This window comes from Panthera onca, chromosome B3, assembly GCF_046562875.1.
Source record: "Panthera onca isolate mPanOnc1 chromosome B3, mPanOnc1 haplotype 2, whole genome shotgun sequence".
NCBI lineage: Eukaryota > Metazoa > Chordata > Mammalia > Carnivora > Felidae > Panthera > Panthera onca.
Window position 1 is genome coordinate 70,180,334 of NC_138344.1, and position 14,572 is coordinate 70,194,905.

Consider the following 14,572-nt stretch of genomic DNA (forward strand, 5'->3'; position numbering starts at 1 on the left):
TAAGCATCCAACTTCAGCTTATGATCTCATAGCTCGTGAGTTTGAGGCCTCTGTCAGGCTCTTTGCTGACAGCTCAGAGCCTGGAGCCTGCTTCAGATTTTGTGTCTCCATCTCTCTCTGTTCCTTCCCCCCTCACACATACTCTCTCTCTCTCAAAAATAAATAAACATTAAAAATTTAAAAAAAATCTCGGCATAGATCTTTTCCCTTTTATTCATCCATCTCGTTCACAAGGTTTACTTTTAATACTTACAAACTCTTTCTCACTTCACAATGTCTATGTATACTGGCCTTTTCCTGGAATGTTCTTTTCCTTGCACAAATGTCTAATGCTAGGGCTTTCTTAATGTGTTGGTATAAACATCTCTCCTTAAAATGATCTTCTGAGACAACCACTCCTGACATAGATCTCTCGCTTTGATATTCTCTCCAGAGCAGGGACCAGGTCTGTGTCTATAACCATAACCATATATCTGTATTGCTTTGGACAGTGCTTGGTACCTAGTAAATATTTTTTTACTGTTTCATAAATGACTGAATTCAGTTGAAAAATCATTGTGTTTATGTTATCTGGTACAGCAAGCTGCACTGAGCAGTTCATGGTTTTAATCTGTAATATTTGTGTTGATATTGATTCTTAGAAAACTATTTGAGTACACAAAGGTATGTTGGAAACATTTATTTTTAGGCATATTTTTTACATTCTACTAAAGATGATTAGCATATTGAGGCTATATAGTGAGAAAGTATTCTTATCCCCATTCAAATCACAATGCCTCTGTGAAGACTCCATATGGTTAACAAATATTGATGGATGTTTTAACACCTATGAAGTTACTTAATATAACTTTAGAAATAAAAATTGATAATAAACACCGTATAGTGTGCTATCTTACTAAGTTTACCCATTTTTACATACTGGGCCATTAAAACTATAAAATTTTTGTAAGAAGACATATGATTGGATATTTTAAACAGTCATCAGGGTCGTTTCCCTGACTTCTAAGAAAAGAAAGTACAAGGAAGTAATGAATGCACACTAATTTATGTATTAAATTACTGCTATGAATATTTTACATTAGATTTTTAATAAAACTGACCTTAATATTCCATGAATTTTGAGGGAGGAAATTGAAAGTCTTTAAATTTTTAATTTTGATTGTTCTGATAAATATTAAATTTGATATTTAATATCAAAACCCCAATAGCAGAGAACACAAAACAATCAGCTGTTATAAACGTTCTTTAGGAAGTGAGCCAAGAGCCAATATGCTGGCTGCTGAGTCTCTTAATGGCTGCTTTCATTTCTTGATTCCTCAGAGTGTAAATAATTGGATTAAGGAGAGGGGTGATTATAGAGTAAAACACAGAAAGAAACTTATCTACAGAGTAACTCTTGAACGGGAAAACATAGATGAAGATAGCAGGACCAAAGAAGAGAGTGACCACAGTGATGTGAGCAGACAGTGTGGACACTGCCTTAGAGGATGCACTGGAGGAGTGCTGCCAGATGGTGACCAGCATGACAATGTAGGATATGAGCAGGAGAATGAAGCAGATCAGGGACAGGAGTCCACTATTTGCAATCACCAAGAGCTCTAGGATATAGGTCTCAGTGCAGGCAAGCTTGATGACCAGGGGAAGGTCACAGAAAATGCTGTCCACAACATTGGGACCACAGAAGGGTAAACCTACAGTGAAAACCATCTGGCTTGTGGTATGTATGGACCCAATTGCCCATGAGAGCAGCAGAAACCCAATGAGCACCCTGCGATTCATAATGGTCTGATACTGCAAGGGCTTGCATATGGCAACATACCTGTCTATGGCCATAGCTATCAGAAGAGACATCTCTCCACCCCCAAAGAAGTGCATAAAAAACATCTGAGCCATGCAGCCCCACAGGGAGATGGTCTTGCGTTTTCTAAGGAGGTCTGCAATCATTTTGGGAGTTGCAGCAGAAGAAAGACATAAATCAAAAAATGATAAATTTGCCAGAAAGAAATACATGGGGGAGTGAAGATGCGTATCAACTATCACGGAGATCACAATGAGGAGGTTTCCTACTATGATGGCTACATAGACAAGGAAGAAGACTGCAAAAAAGAATATTTGAATTTCTCGAGAAGTGGAAAGTCCCAGCAAGATGAACTCAGACACACTTGATCTGTTGTTGGGGACATCCATTCATCCTTTTGTATGAGTTTATCAGAGGTTGCCTAGAAGAGGGAAAAACACACAGAATGTCATAGGGACTGACAAGTCCATAAACTTGATCTTTACTCACATACTGTCTCTTATCCAGGCAAACAACCCTGTTGCTACTATGACTACTTCTTTCGTATTTTACAGGAGATATTTCACTGGACCACATAGTATATAAACTGGAGGGAATGGAGACAACTAAATAAAATGGGTGTATTGGTTGGTAGGGGCAAGGTCAGTTGGACATTAGAGAAAACCTCTCCTTTCTTGTTCAGCTGCAGATCAGACTGTGTGTGAGCATTTAATTTATTAGAATGATATAAAGGAATTTTGGAAGGCAAAAGCAAGATAAATTTTATCTCTTGCAGGAAGTGCATTTACTGACATTTTTTGTGACATTCGGTATGCAGTAAAAAGTTTGCCATATTAAATATTGCTGAAATCACATAAAGTGCATTATGCTTCTTGAAAAGCACTAATTATACATCATGAACATATTGTTCATGAACATATTGTTGTTAGAAGATTGAATGCGGAAACAGTTATATCATTAACTGAGATCAAACCCAATTACTGAGGAAAGATTAAGGTTTTTAGACTTGAATGACCCAGATTGACTCTCAAAACTACAGATGCTCATCTAAATATTGCCTAACTCTTCATTTCATATGATCAGACATAAAGTGTCCCATCTGTGCATTCTTATCCCGTTGTTGGAAAATTGGATCAAATAACCATTTTTATGTAATATTTTTTAATCTTTATTTTTGAGAGAGAGAGTGTGACCAGGGGAGGGGACACAGAATCCAAAGCTAGCTCTAGTCTCTGAGCTGTCAGAACAGAGCCCAATGCAGAGCTTGAACTCACAAGCCGTGAGATCATGACCTGAACCAAAGTCAGATGCTTAACCGACTGAGCCACCCAGGCAACCCTCTGATATTTGTTAAGTCATATGTTATAATATATCTGAGTGTATAGAAATACCTAAATCACTACTAGTAGGACTAGTGAAGTTTTCCTTTGTAGTCTTGTTCCTCTTTCCTCCATTAGTGAGGGATAAAGAGTATGGTGAAACATTTTCTTTGTAAACATGACCTAACAAAACTTAAAATGTGATATATTCTTTGAAGAGAGTACTGTCTTGGATTACTTAGCCTACTTGAACTTGTACTTCCTCACAATTATTTTCTTTAAAGTTCCTTTAACTTTTACCTTTGTCAAACATGGAAAAAAGTCATAGATATTATGTTGCTTGCTGACTGAAGTGGATTCAGCCAAGCTAAATGAACTTTCAAAAAATACACACAAGTAAAAAGAATAGGTCAGTGCTCAATCAATTTAAATTCACCTACTTAAGACCTTCCTTGTTTGGCTGATTTTAGCTCTATTTTTCAAGTCTTATTCCAGGCATGTTGTTGATCTTGAGTCTTTTCCTTGCTTTTATGAGAGCCTAGACCCAGGGCTAATGCAGATTGTCAGAAAAGAAAATAGAATATATGTGATTTGGGGAGTATATTTCACCCTTTTAGTTACACAGTTAAAATTTTTAAGAATATAGTATATCTAGATAACCATAATAAACATTTAATCATATTCTCTAGTCTATGCATGGTTACTATCACTAACACACACAGTTCTTGTAAATGGCCCATAATCTTCCATTTTTGACACTATCATTCAGAATAGCATAAAAATTTCTTCTTTAACAAGGTAATAAAACAAAAATGGACATGTTAGTTCTCATTCACAGATGTGAATCTATATTTCTTATTTGTGCTTTGCACTCATCTGTAAGACAATGATCTTATCTAAACTACAGTCCTGGGACCTTCCGTATTTCTCTGAAGTATGAAATAAGTGCAGCTTTAGGTACACAAGGGTCTGGCAAAGACAAAGTTCTAGACAAGATGCTATTTCTAATTTTTTCTGGCTTATTAAGTGTTTAACTACTTGGTCATTTCCAGACTGTTACCATAGGAAAGTTGCATTTTCTCATATGCTTTTCTAGCAATTTTTAACAAGTATAATGATACCACCAATATTTTATGAGTGGTGACATTCTATTATTTTCAAAGTCATGAATCGAGCGTTTTATCCTTGCATTTTTAAAAACAACAAAGGAACTTTCTCTATATTTCTGCTATAACTGAAAGAATAAATTAATTCAACCTGATATGCGTAGCCAAAAAATTAGAACATACCTAGATTTCTCTTCTCTAAGAATAATTTATTTGGCCTGGATTGCTGGATCATAATCTTACTTTCCAGTAATTATTGGTATAGTATTTTCTGATTTTTGTATTTTTTTTCAATTGTAACAAGATCAGGTTGGTTCCAGTTTAATTTTCCCCTTTCAGTCCTCCCCTCAGTTATCATTTTTGGCATATGTATGTATCATTTATGGACACATTTGATGTTACTAATGAAAATAATGCGATCAGCGTGGCATATTGGTAGAGTAGCATGTCAGGATTATGTAACCTACCAGTATGCACTTGGACCTCAGAAATAACATCAGTATGAAATGGATGCTTAATCTTCATCATTCAGTGACTTTATTTTCTTCTCTGGACTTCAAAAGACAGCAGTATATATGTGTATCCCTTGGTAGGAGGCACAAAAGAGAGAACTCATTTGATTGTTTTAGATTCCTCAGAGACTGGCAGTAAAATAGTAATTGGGATTATTAAAAAAGACTTTTCACATTACAGAAATGAGATGCATTTTTCATCTATAAAATTGAAAATATTTTAAAGGCAACAATCCATGACTCAGGTGGTAGTGGAGAGATAGGAATAGAGTTGAATTATGAAAATTTTGCATGATGTTCATTCTTTTCCTGTAGTTTGCTTTCTCCAAAAAGCATTGATAAATGTGATATTTAGGAAAAATATAAATATTCTAGATTATTTAAATTCTACATTTTATTAAGGATGAGATTTTCACATTTAAACTTGAATCTCTCTGGACTTTTGAGAAATAATGTGAAATGATTTTCCATCATTGCAATTAAATAATACTTCATTCCACTAAGAATTTGTTATGCTTTCTTTATAACCTTTTTAAATTTCCTGATAGATCAGACTCTTCTTCAGGTGCACCCATTTACTGTTTTGTTTCCCTGATAATTTTTGAGGAGGTACTATATATTTTATTACTCATTAGTTTATAGTATAATTAATGTATGGAAAGGCAAGTCTGATCTCATTGCTTTTTTAATTCAGAGTGATCTTGACTATTTTCATAATGTTTTATTCTAAATTAAATTGGTTTATTTTCTAAGTTTAAATAAGTTCCACTGATGTTTTGATTTCACAGTATTAAACAATATGAAAGGTAGAAAAAAGAAACAGAATTACAAAATTGAGTCTTTCTTCCAGAAGGATTATATGTCACTCTAAATATCTACCTACTTGTATGACACAACAAAAATTTCCCATGTTGATCATCAACACATTTTTGGGGGGGGGGTAGTAACACGTGTTTTGTTAAATGTAAGTTTGCAGGGGCGCCTGGGTGGCGCAGTCGGTTAAGCGTCCGACTTCAGCCAGGTCACGATCTCGCGGTCCGTGAGTTCGAGCCCCGCGTCAGGCTCTGGGCTGATGGCTCGGAGCCTGGAGCCTGTTTCCGATTCTGTGTCTCCCTCTCTCTCTGCCCCTCCCCCGTTCATGCTCTGTCTCTCTCTGTCCCAAAAATAAAATAAAAAACGTTGAAAAAAAAAATTTAAAAAAAAAAAAAAAAAAAAATGTAAGTTTGCATATTTCCTACTTTGATGCCCTACTTAATATGGTCTTTTCCTTAAATATAATTGATTTCATTGCTATTGTTTCCATTTTTTTACATATTTACATGGTACATGGTTTCTTTTTTTTTAATATGAAATTTATTGTCAAATTGGATTCCATACAACACCCAGTGCTCATCCCAACAGGTGCCCTCCTCAATGCCCATCACGCACCCTCCCCTCCCTCCCACTTCCCATCAACCCTCAGTTTATTCTCAGTTTTTAAGAATCTCTTATGGTTTGGCTCTCTCCCTCTCTAACTTTTTTTTCCCCTCCCCCTTCCCCATGGTCTTCTGTTAAGTTTCTCAGGATCCACATAAGAGTGGTACATGGCTTCTTGTGGAAAGTTCTTTTGTAATTTTTTCCCCAGTTCATTGTCTTCTTTGTTTTAGGTTACTGGTAAAAGGATCAACAAACATTAATAACATTTTTCTAATACATTTCTTGTGCCATATCCCATTAACTAGAATTTTAGAGTAACTTGTTAGTTTCTCAAACATGACACTTCCATCTTTCTTGAAAATGAAAGCTCATTTTCTTGGAATCAGGTGTCTGTGCACTTCCATGATGTTTCCAGCACTGGCCGCAAGGCTGCATCTCACTAACCTGCGCTAATCACAGTTCTTCATTTTCCTTACCAGTGCTCAGTTTAGCAATGTGTCCAGCCCATGTATGCAGTCTGGTGAGTAGATTTCTCCCATCCTTCATTAGTAACAGATGCCTGAATTCATTAAGTGACACTGTGCTACCTTCCTTACAAGTAGAAGTGGCAAAGATGTAAGTAAGTGGTAAGATGTAGGTAAACAGTATTATCACGCAGCTACTTGGTGAAAATTTATTGTAAGGGCTCACTCCTGAGAGAGTTATGCCCTTTGTCTCCCAACTTCACATTTTCTCAAGTCTAATTAGAAATGTGTTAGTTTTTATACTAACATTTAGTAATGTAAATAGTTATAGTTAAAACGCTGTCAGTTAGACAATATACATATATAAAACGGATGTTAAGTGACAAAGTGACAGGAGGATGTCAAGGACTCAAGTGACAAAATATCTGAGTTGTTAACAGTAAATGTTCAGGGAAACCAAAGATGATCATCAGCAGGAACCTACAACCAAAACTAAGCTGGAGGGGCAAGAGAAGACGCAGTCTTACCGCACGCAGCCCAAGAGTGTGATCATGTATTCATTTTCTTCTTCTTGCTTAACACATTTCCATAAAGATAGGGACTTCTTTCAACACAAATTTATTATTTTACAGTCATGTAGGTCCAAAATCCAACATTGGTCTTACTAGGATACAATCAAGTTGTTGGTAGGACAATATTCCCTACTGGAGGCTTTGAGGGAGAAACCATTCTCAGACTCATACTGGCTATGGGCCAAATTTAGTTCCACATTGTTGTACAATAACATCTCCATTTCTTTGCTGATTTTTAGTCAGGGGTTATTCTCACTTTCTAGACATTGCCTATATTCCTTGGTCATGTCTTCTTCCTCTTCAGAGCCAGAAACAGTGAATCAAAGCTTCCTGAAGTCTCATCCTTCCTGGCTTCTTTTTTCTTTGGATTCATGAAAAGTTCAATGCTTTTAAATATTCATGCATTACATTGAGGCCATCCAGACTATCCAGGATAATCTCCCCATCTCAAGGTTTATAACCAATCATATCTTTAAAGTTCTATTTGCCATATTAGTTAACATATTCACACGTTTCCATGATTAAGGTGTGGACTTCTTTAGGAGAGAGTTATTCTGTGTATAGCGTCTTGTATACAAAGGTGAGAAATGTAGTGGCCAATTTCACCAGGCGAACTAGAGTCACAGAAGTGTTGCTGAGTTCCAGAGTGAGCCAAGGAACTACTGCAGACATTTGGGCTAAGGCAGCGTGTGTGTGTGTGTTTGTGTGTGTGTGTGTGTGTGTGTTTATTCTCCTTTCCTCCCACTCTTTATTAATCTAACATTGATACCCATTTGTAACCATCTGGAGGTCAATTGACTTAGCGTGCTGGAAAAGCCTTCTTCATGGATTAGGGCTTGCAGTAATACAGAGCTAATTTGTAGAAATGGAAAGAATGGATTGGAAGGAAAATGGGTCTGTAATGGCACACATCCTTTTCTTATTCATTCTGTCTGGAATATTAATATGGCGTGTGGAATTTTTACAAATATTTTGTGACAAACTATTTTATTTTATTTTTTTCAATATATGAAGCTTATTGTCAAATTGGTTTCCATACAACACCCAGTGCTCATCCCAAAAGGGTGCCCTCTTCAATACCCATCAACCACCCTCCCCTCCCTCCCACCCCCCATCAACCCTCAGTTTGTTCTCAGTTTTTAAGAGTCTCTTATGCTTTGGCTCTCTCCCACTCTAACCTTTTTATTTTCCTTCCCCTCCCCCATGGGTTTCTGTTAAGTTTCTCAGGATCCACATAAGAGTGAAAACATATGGTATCTGTCTTTCTCTGTATGGCTTATTTCACTTAGCATCACACTCTCCAGTTCCATCCACGTTGCTACAAAGGGCCAGATTTCATTCTTTCTCATTGCCACGTAGTACTCCATTGTGTCTATAAACCACAATTTCTTTATCCATTCATCAGTTGATGGACATTTAGGCTCTTTCCATAATTTGGCTATTGTTGGGAGTGCTGCTATAAACATTGGGGTACAAGTGCCCCAATGCATCAGTACTCCTGTATCCCTTGGATAAATTCCTAGCAGTGCTACTGCTGGGTCATAGGGTAGGTCTATTTTTAATTTTTTGAGGACCTCCACACTGTTTTCCGGAGTTGCTGCACCAATTTGCATTCCCACCAACAGTGCAAGAGGGTTCCCGTTTCTCCACATCCTCTCCAGCATCTATAGTCTCCTGATTTGTTCATTTTGGCCACTCTGACTAGCGTGAGGTGATATCTGAGTGTGGTTTTGATTTGTATTTCCCTGATGAGGAGCGACGTTGAGCATCTTTTCAAGTGCCTGTTGGCCATCCGGATGTCTTCTTTAGAGAAGTGTCTATTCATATTTTCTACCCATTTCTTCACTGGGTTATTTGTTTTTCAGGTGTGGACTTTGGTGAGCTCTTTATAGATTTTGGATACTAGCCCTTTTACTGATATGTCATTTGCAAATATCTTTTCCCATTCCGTTGGTTGCCTTTTAGTTTTGTTGGTTGTTTCCTTTGCTGTGCAGAAGATTTTTATCTTCATAAGGTCTCAGTAGTTCATTTTTGCTTTTAATTCCCTTGTCTTTGGGGATGTGTCAAGTAAGAAATTGCTACGGCTGAGGTCAGAGAGGTCTTTTCCTGCTTTCTCCTCTAGGGTTTTGATGGTTTCCTGTCTCACATTCAGGTCCTTTATCCATTTTGAGTTTATTTTTGTGAATGGTGTGAGAAAGTGGTTTAGTTTCAATTTTCTGCATGTTGCTGTCCAGTTCTCCCAGCACCATTTGTTAAAGAGACTGTCTTTTTTCCATTGGATGTTCTTTCCTGCTTTGTCAAAGATGAGTTGGCCATACGTTTGTGGTCTAGTTCTGGGGTTTCTATTCTATTCCATTGGTCTATGTGTCTGGTTTTGTGCCAATACCATGCTGTCTTGATGATTACAGATTTGTAGTAGAGACTAAAGTTTGGGATTGTAATGCCTCCTGCTTTGGTCTTCTTCTTCAAAATTACTTTGACTATTCGGGGCCTCTTGTGGTTCCATGTAAATTTTAGGATTGCTTGTTCTAGCTTTGAGAAGAATGCTGGTGCAATTTTGATTGGGATTGCATTGAATGTGTAGATGGCTTTGGGTAGTATGGACATTTTGACAATATTTATTCTTCCAATCCATGAGCACAGAATATTTTTCCATTTCTTTATATCTTCTTCAATTTCCTTCATAAGCTTTCTATACTTTTCAGCATACAGATATTTTACATCTTTGGTTAGATTTATTCCTAGGTACTTTATGCTTCTTGGTGCAGTTGTGAATGGGATCGGTTTCTTTATTTGTGTTTCTGTTGCTTCATTATTAGTGTATAAGAATGCAACTGATTTCTGTACATTGATTTTGTATCCTACAACTTTGCTGAATTCATGTATCAGTTCTAGCAGACTTATGGTGGAGTCTGTCTGATTTTCCATGTATAATATCATGTCATCTGCAAAAAGTGAAAGCTTAACTTCATCTTTGCCAATTTTGATGCCTTTGATTTCCTTTTGTTGTCTGATAGCTGATGCTAGAACTTCCAACACTATGTTAAACAACAGTGGTGAGAGTGGCCATCGCTGTCGTGTTCCTGATCTCAGGGAAAAAGGTCTCAGTTTTTTCCCATTGAGGATGATGTTAGCTGTGGGCTTTTCATAAGTGGCTTTTATGATCTTTAAGTATGTTCCTTCTATCCCGACTTTCTCGAGGGTTTTTATTAAGAAAGGTTGCTGAATTTTGTCAAAGGCCTTTTCTGCATCGATTGACAGGATCATATTATTCTTATCTTTTCTTTTATTAATGTGTTGTATCACGTTGATTGATTTGCGAATGTTGAACCAGCCCTGCATCCAAGGAATGAATCCCACTTGATCATGGTGAATAATTCTTTTTATATGCTGTTGAATTCGATTTGCTAGTATCTTCTTGAGAATTTTTGCATCCATATTCATCAGGGATATTGGCCTGTAGTTCTCTTTTTTTTACTGGGTCTCTGTCTGGTTTAGGAATCAAAGTAATACTGTCTTCATAGAATGAGTCTGGAAGTTTTCCTTCCCTTTCTATTTTTTGGAACAGCTTGAGAAGGATAGGTATTATCTCTGCTTTAAACGTCTGGTAGAACTCCCCTGGGAAGCCTTCTGGTCCTGGACTCTTATTTGTTGGGAGATTTTTGATGACTGATTCAATTTCTTCGCTGGTTATGGGTCTGTTCAAGCTTTCTATTTCCTCCTGATTGAGTTTTGGAAGCGTGTGGGTGTTTAGTAATTTGTCCATTTCTTCCAGGTTGTCCAATTTGTTGGCATATAATTTTTCATAGTATTCCCTGATAATTGCTTGTATCTCTGAGGGATTGGTTGTAATAATTCCATTTTCATGATTTCATGATTTCATGATTTTATCTATATGGGTCATCTCCTTTTTCTTTTTGAGAAGCCTGGCTAGAGGTTTATCAATTTTGTTTATTTTTTCAAAAACCCAACTCTTGGTTTCATTGATCTGCTCTACAGTTTTTTTAGATTCTATATTGTTTATTTCTGCTCTGATCTTTATTGTTTCTCTTCTTCTGCTGGGTTTAGGCTGTCTTTGGTGTTCTGATTCTATTTCCTTTAGGTGTGCTGTTAGATTTTGTATTTGGGATTTTTCTTGTTTCTTGAGATAGGCCTGGATTGCAATGTATTTTCCTCTCAGGACTGCCTTCACTGCATCCCAAAGCTTTTGGATTGTTGTATTTTCATTTTCGTTTGTTTCCATATATTTTTTAATTTCTTCTCTAATTGCCTTGTTGGTCCATTCATTCTTTAGTAGAGTGTTCTTTAACCTCCATGTTTTTGGAGATTTTCTAGACTTTTTCCTGTGGTTGATTTCAAGCTTCATAGCATTGTGGTCTGAAAGTATGCATTGTATGATTTCAATTCTTGTATACTTATGAAGGGCTGTTTTGTGACCCAGTATGTGATCTATCTTGGAGAATGTTCCATGTGCAGTCGAGAAGAAAGTATATTCTGTTGCTTTGGGATGCAGAGTTCTAAATATATCTGTCAAGTCCATCTGATCCAATGTATCATTCAGGCCCTTGTTTCTTTATTGACCCTGTGTCTAGATGATCTATCCAGTTCTGTAAGCGGAGTGTTAAAGTCCTCTGAAATTACCACATTCTTATCAATAAGGTTGCTTATGTTTATGAGTAATTGTTTTATATATTTGGGACTTCTGTATTCGGGGCATAGACATTTATAATTGTTAGCTCTTCCTAATGGATAGACTCTGTGATTATTATATAATGCCCTTCTTCATCTCTTGTTACAGCCTTTAATTTAAAGTCTAATTTGTCTGATATAAGTATGGCTACTCCAGCTTTCTTTTGACTTCCAGTGGCATGATAAGTAGTTCTCCATCCCCTCACTCTCAATCTGAAGGTGTCCTCAGGTCTAAAATGAGTCTCTTGTAGACAGCAGATAGATGGGTCTTGTTTTTTTATCCATTCTGATAGCCTATGTCTTTTGGTTGACGCATTTAGTCCATTTACATTCAATGTTTATAGAAAGATATGGGTTTAGAGTCAATGTGGTGTCCTTAGGTTTCATGCTTGTAGGGATGACTCTGGTACTTTGTCTCACAGGATTCCCCTTAGGATCTCTTGTAGGGCTGGTTTAGTGGTGACAAATTCCTTCAGTTTTTGTTTGTTTGGGAAGACCTTTATCTCTCCTTCTATTCTAAATGACAGACTTGCTGGATAAAGGATTTTCGGCTGCATATTTTTTCTGTTCATCACATTGAAGATACCCTGCCATTCCTTTTGGCCTGCCAAGTTTCAGTAGAGAGATCAGTCACGAGTCTTATAGGTCTCCCTTTATATGTTAGAGCACGTTTATCTCTAGCTGCTTTCAGAATTTTCTCTTTATCCTTGTATTTTGCCAGTTTTACTATGATATGTCGTGCAGAAGATCGATTCAAGTTACGTCTGAAGGGAGTTCTCTGTGCCTCTTGGATTTCAATGCCTTTTCCTTCCACAGATCAGGGAAGTTCTCAGCTATTATTTCTTCAAGTACCCCTTCAGCACCTTTCCCTCTCTCTTCCTCCTCTGGAATACCAATTATGCATAGATTATTTCTCTTTAGTGTATCACTTAGTTCTCTAATTTTCCCCTCATACTCCTGGATTTTTTTATCTCTGTTTCTCTCAGCTTCCTCTTTTTCCATAACTTTATCTTCTAGTTCACCTATTCTCTCCTCTGCCTCTTCAATCCGAGCTGTAGTTGTCTCCATTTTATTTTGCAACTCATTGATAGCATTTTTTAGCTCCTCCTGGCTGTTCCTTAGTCCCTTGATCTCTGTAGCAAGAGATTCTCTGCTGTCCTGTATACTGTTTTCAAGCCCAGCGATTAATTTTATGACTATTATTCTAAATTCCCTTTCTCTTGTATTGTTTAAATCATTTTTGATCATTTCATTAGCTGTTGTTATTTCCTGGACGTTTTTCTGAGGGGAATTCTTCCATTTCATCATTTTGGATAGTCCCTGGAGTGGTGCGGGACTGCGGGGCACTTTCCCTGTGCTGTCTTGAATAACTTGCGTTGGTAGGCTGGCCACAGTCAGACCTGATGTCTGCCCCCAGCCCACCGCTGGGGCCACAGTCAGACTGGTTGTGCCTTCTCTTCCCCTCTCTTAGGGGCGGTATTCACCGTGGGGTGGCGTGGCCCTTCTGGCTACTTGCACACTGCCAGGCTTGTGGTGCTGGGGATCTGGCGTATTAGCAGGGGTGGATCGGCAAGGTGCACAGGGGCGGGAGGGGCAGGCTCAGCTAGCTTTTCCTTCGAGATCGGCTTTGGGAGGGGCCCTGCAGCACTGGGAGGGAGTCAGACCCGCCGGAGGGATGGATCCACAGAAGCACAGGGTTGGGTGTTTGCAAGGTGCAAGCAAGATCCCTGGCAGGAACTGGTTCCCTTTGGGATTTTGGCTGGGAGATGGGCGAGGGAGATGGTGCTGGCGAGCGCCTTTGTTCCCTGCCAGGCTGCGCTCTGTCGTCCGGGGCTCAACAACTCTCCCTCTTGTTGTCCTCCAGCCTTCCTGCTCTCTGAGCAGAGCTGTTAGCTTATAACCTTCCAGATGTCAAGTCCCTCTTGCTGTCGGAACACACTCCGTCCATCCCCTCTACTTTTGCAAGCCAGACTCGGGGGCTCTGCTTGGCTGGCGGGCCACCCCTCCACCCTGGCTCCCTCCCTCCAGTCCATGTAGCGCGCACCGCCTGGCCGCCCTTCCTACCCTCTTCCGTGGACCTCTTGTCTGTGCTTGGCTCCGGAGACTCTGTTCTGCTAGTCTTCTGGCAGTTTTCTGGGTTATTTAGGCAGGTGCAGGTGGAATCTAAGTGATCAGCAGGATGCGCGATTAGCCCAGCATCCTCCTATGCCGCCATCTTCTCTCTCTCTTTTTAAAAATAAATAAATAAATAAAATAAAATAAAATGACAAACTATTTTTAAAAAGAGCATACATATAGGAAGTTTTGGAGTCTCTGGTGATATTGTGACCCTGCCATGCGAACATTGGACTAAAATGCTATGATTTCTTTTACCCTAGGGAAATAAAGAACTTCTATTTAATTTAATTGAAACACTATAATCATGGTTGATTACTAGCAAGACCAACAGCTACAAATACAATTCTAGTCAAGGTCATGTGATAAACAGTTACCTAAAAGGAAGTTAAGTGAAATTTTCAATATTCCTATGATAGGGCATAAGAAAAATAACATTTCCTCTCCCCAGATTAAGTGAATGTAAAGGATCAAGTGTGAGGATAAAAACCTCATTCATTTAAGATGGCAGGTAATGCCACATTTATGAAGTTTTGGAGAGTTTATACAGGGCAAGGATGCTGAGGCATCACTTTAAAAGT

General features: G+C 38.2%; 1 protein-coding gene across 1 annotated transcript; it reads right to left on the bottom strand.

Moving 5' to 3' along the window:
- Positions 1 to 1,245: 1,245 nt before the first annotated feature.
- Positions 1,246 to 2,187, bottom strand: LOC132676595 (olfactory receptor 4K13-like). Its single transcript, XM_060628636.3, has one exon. It carries the CDS (start codon positions 2,185 to 2,187, stop codon positions 1,246 to 1,248), a length of 942 nt encoding a protein of 313 aa, XP_060484619.3.
- Between the last annotated feature and the right edge of the window lie 12,385 nt (positions 2,188 to 14,572).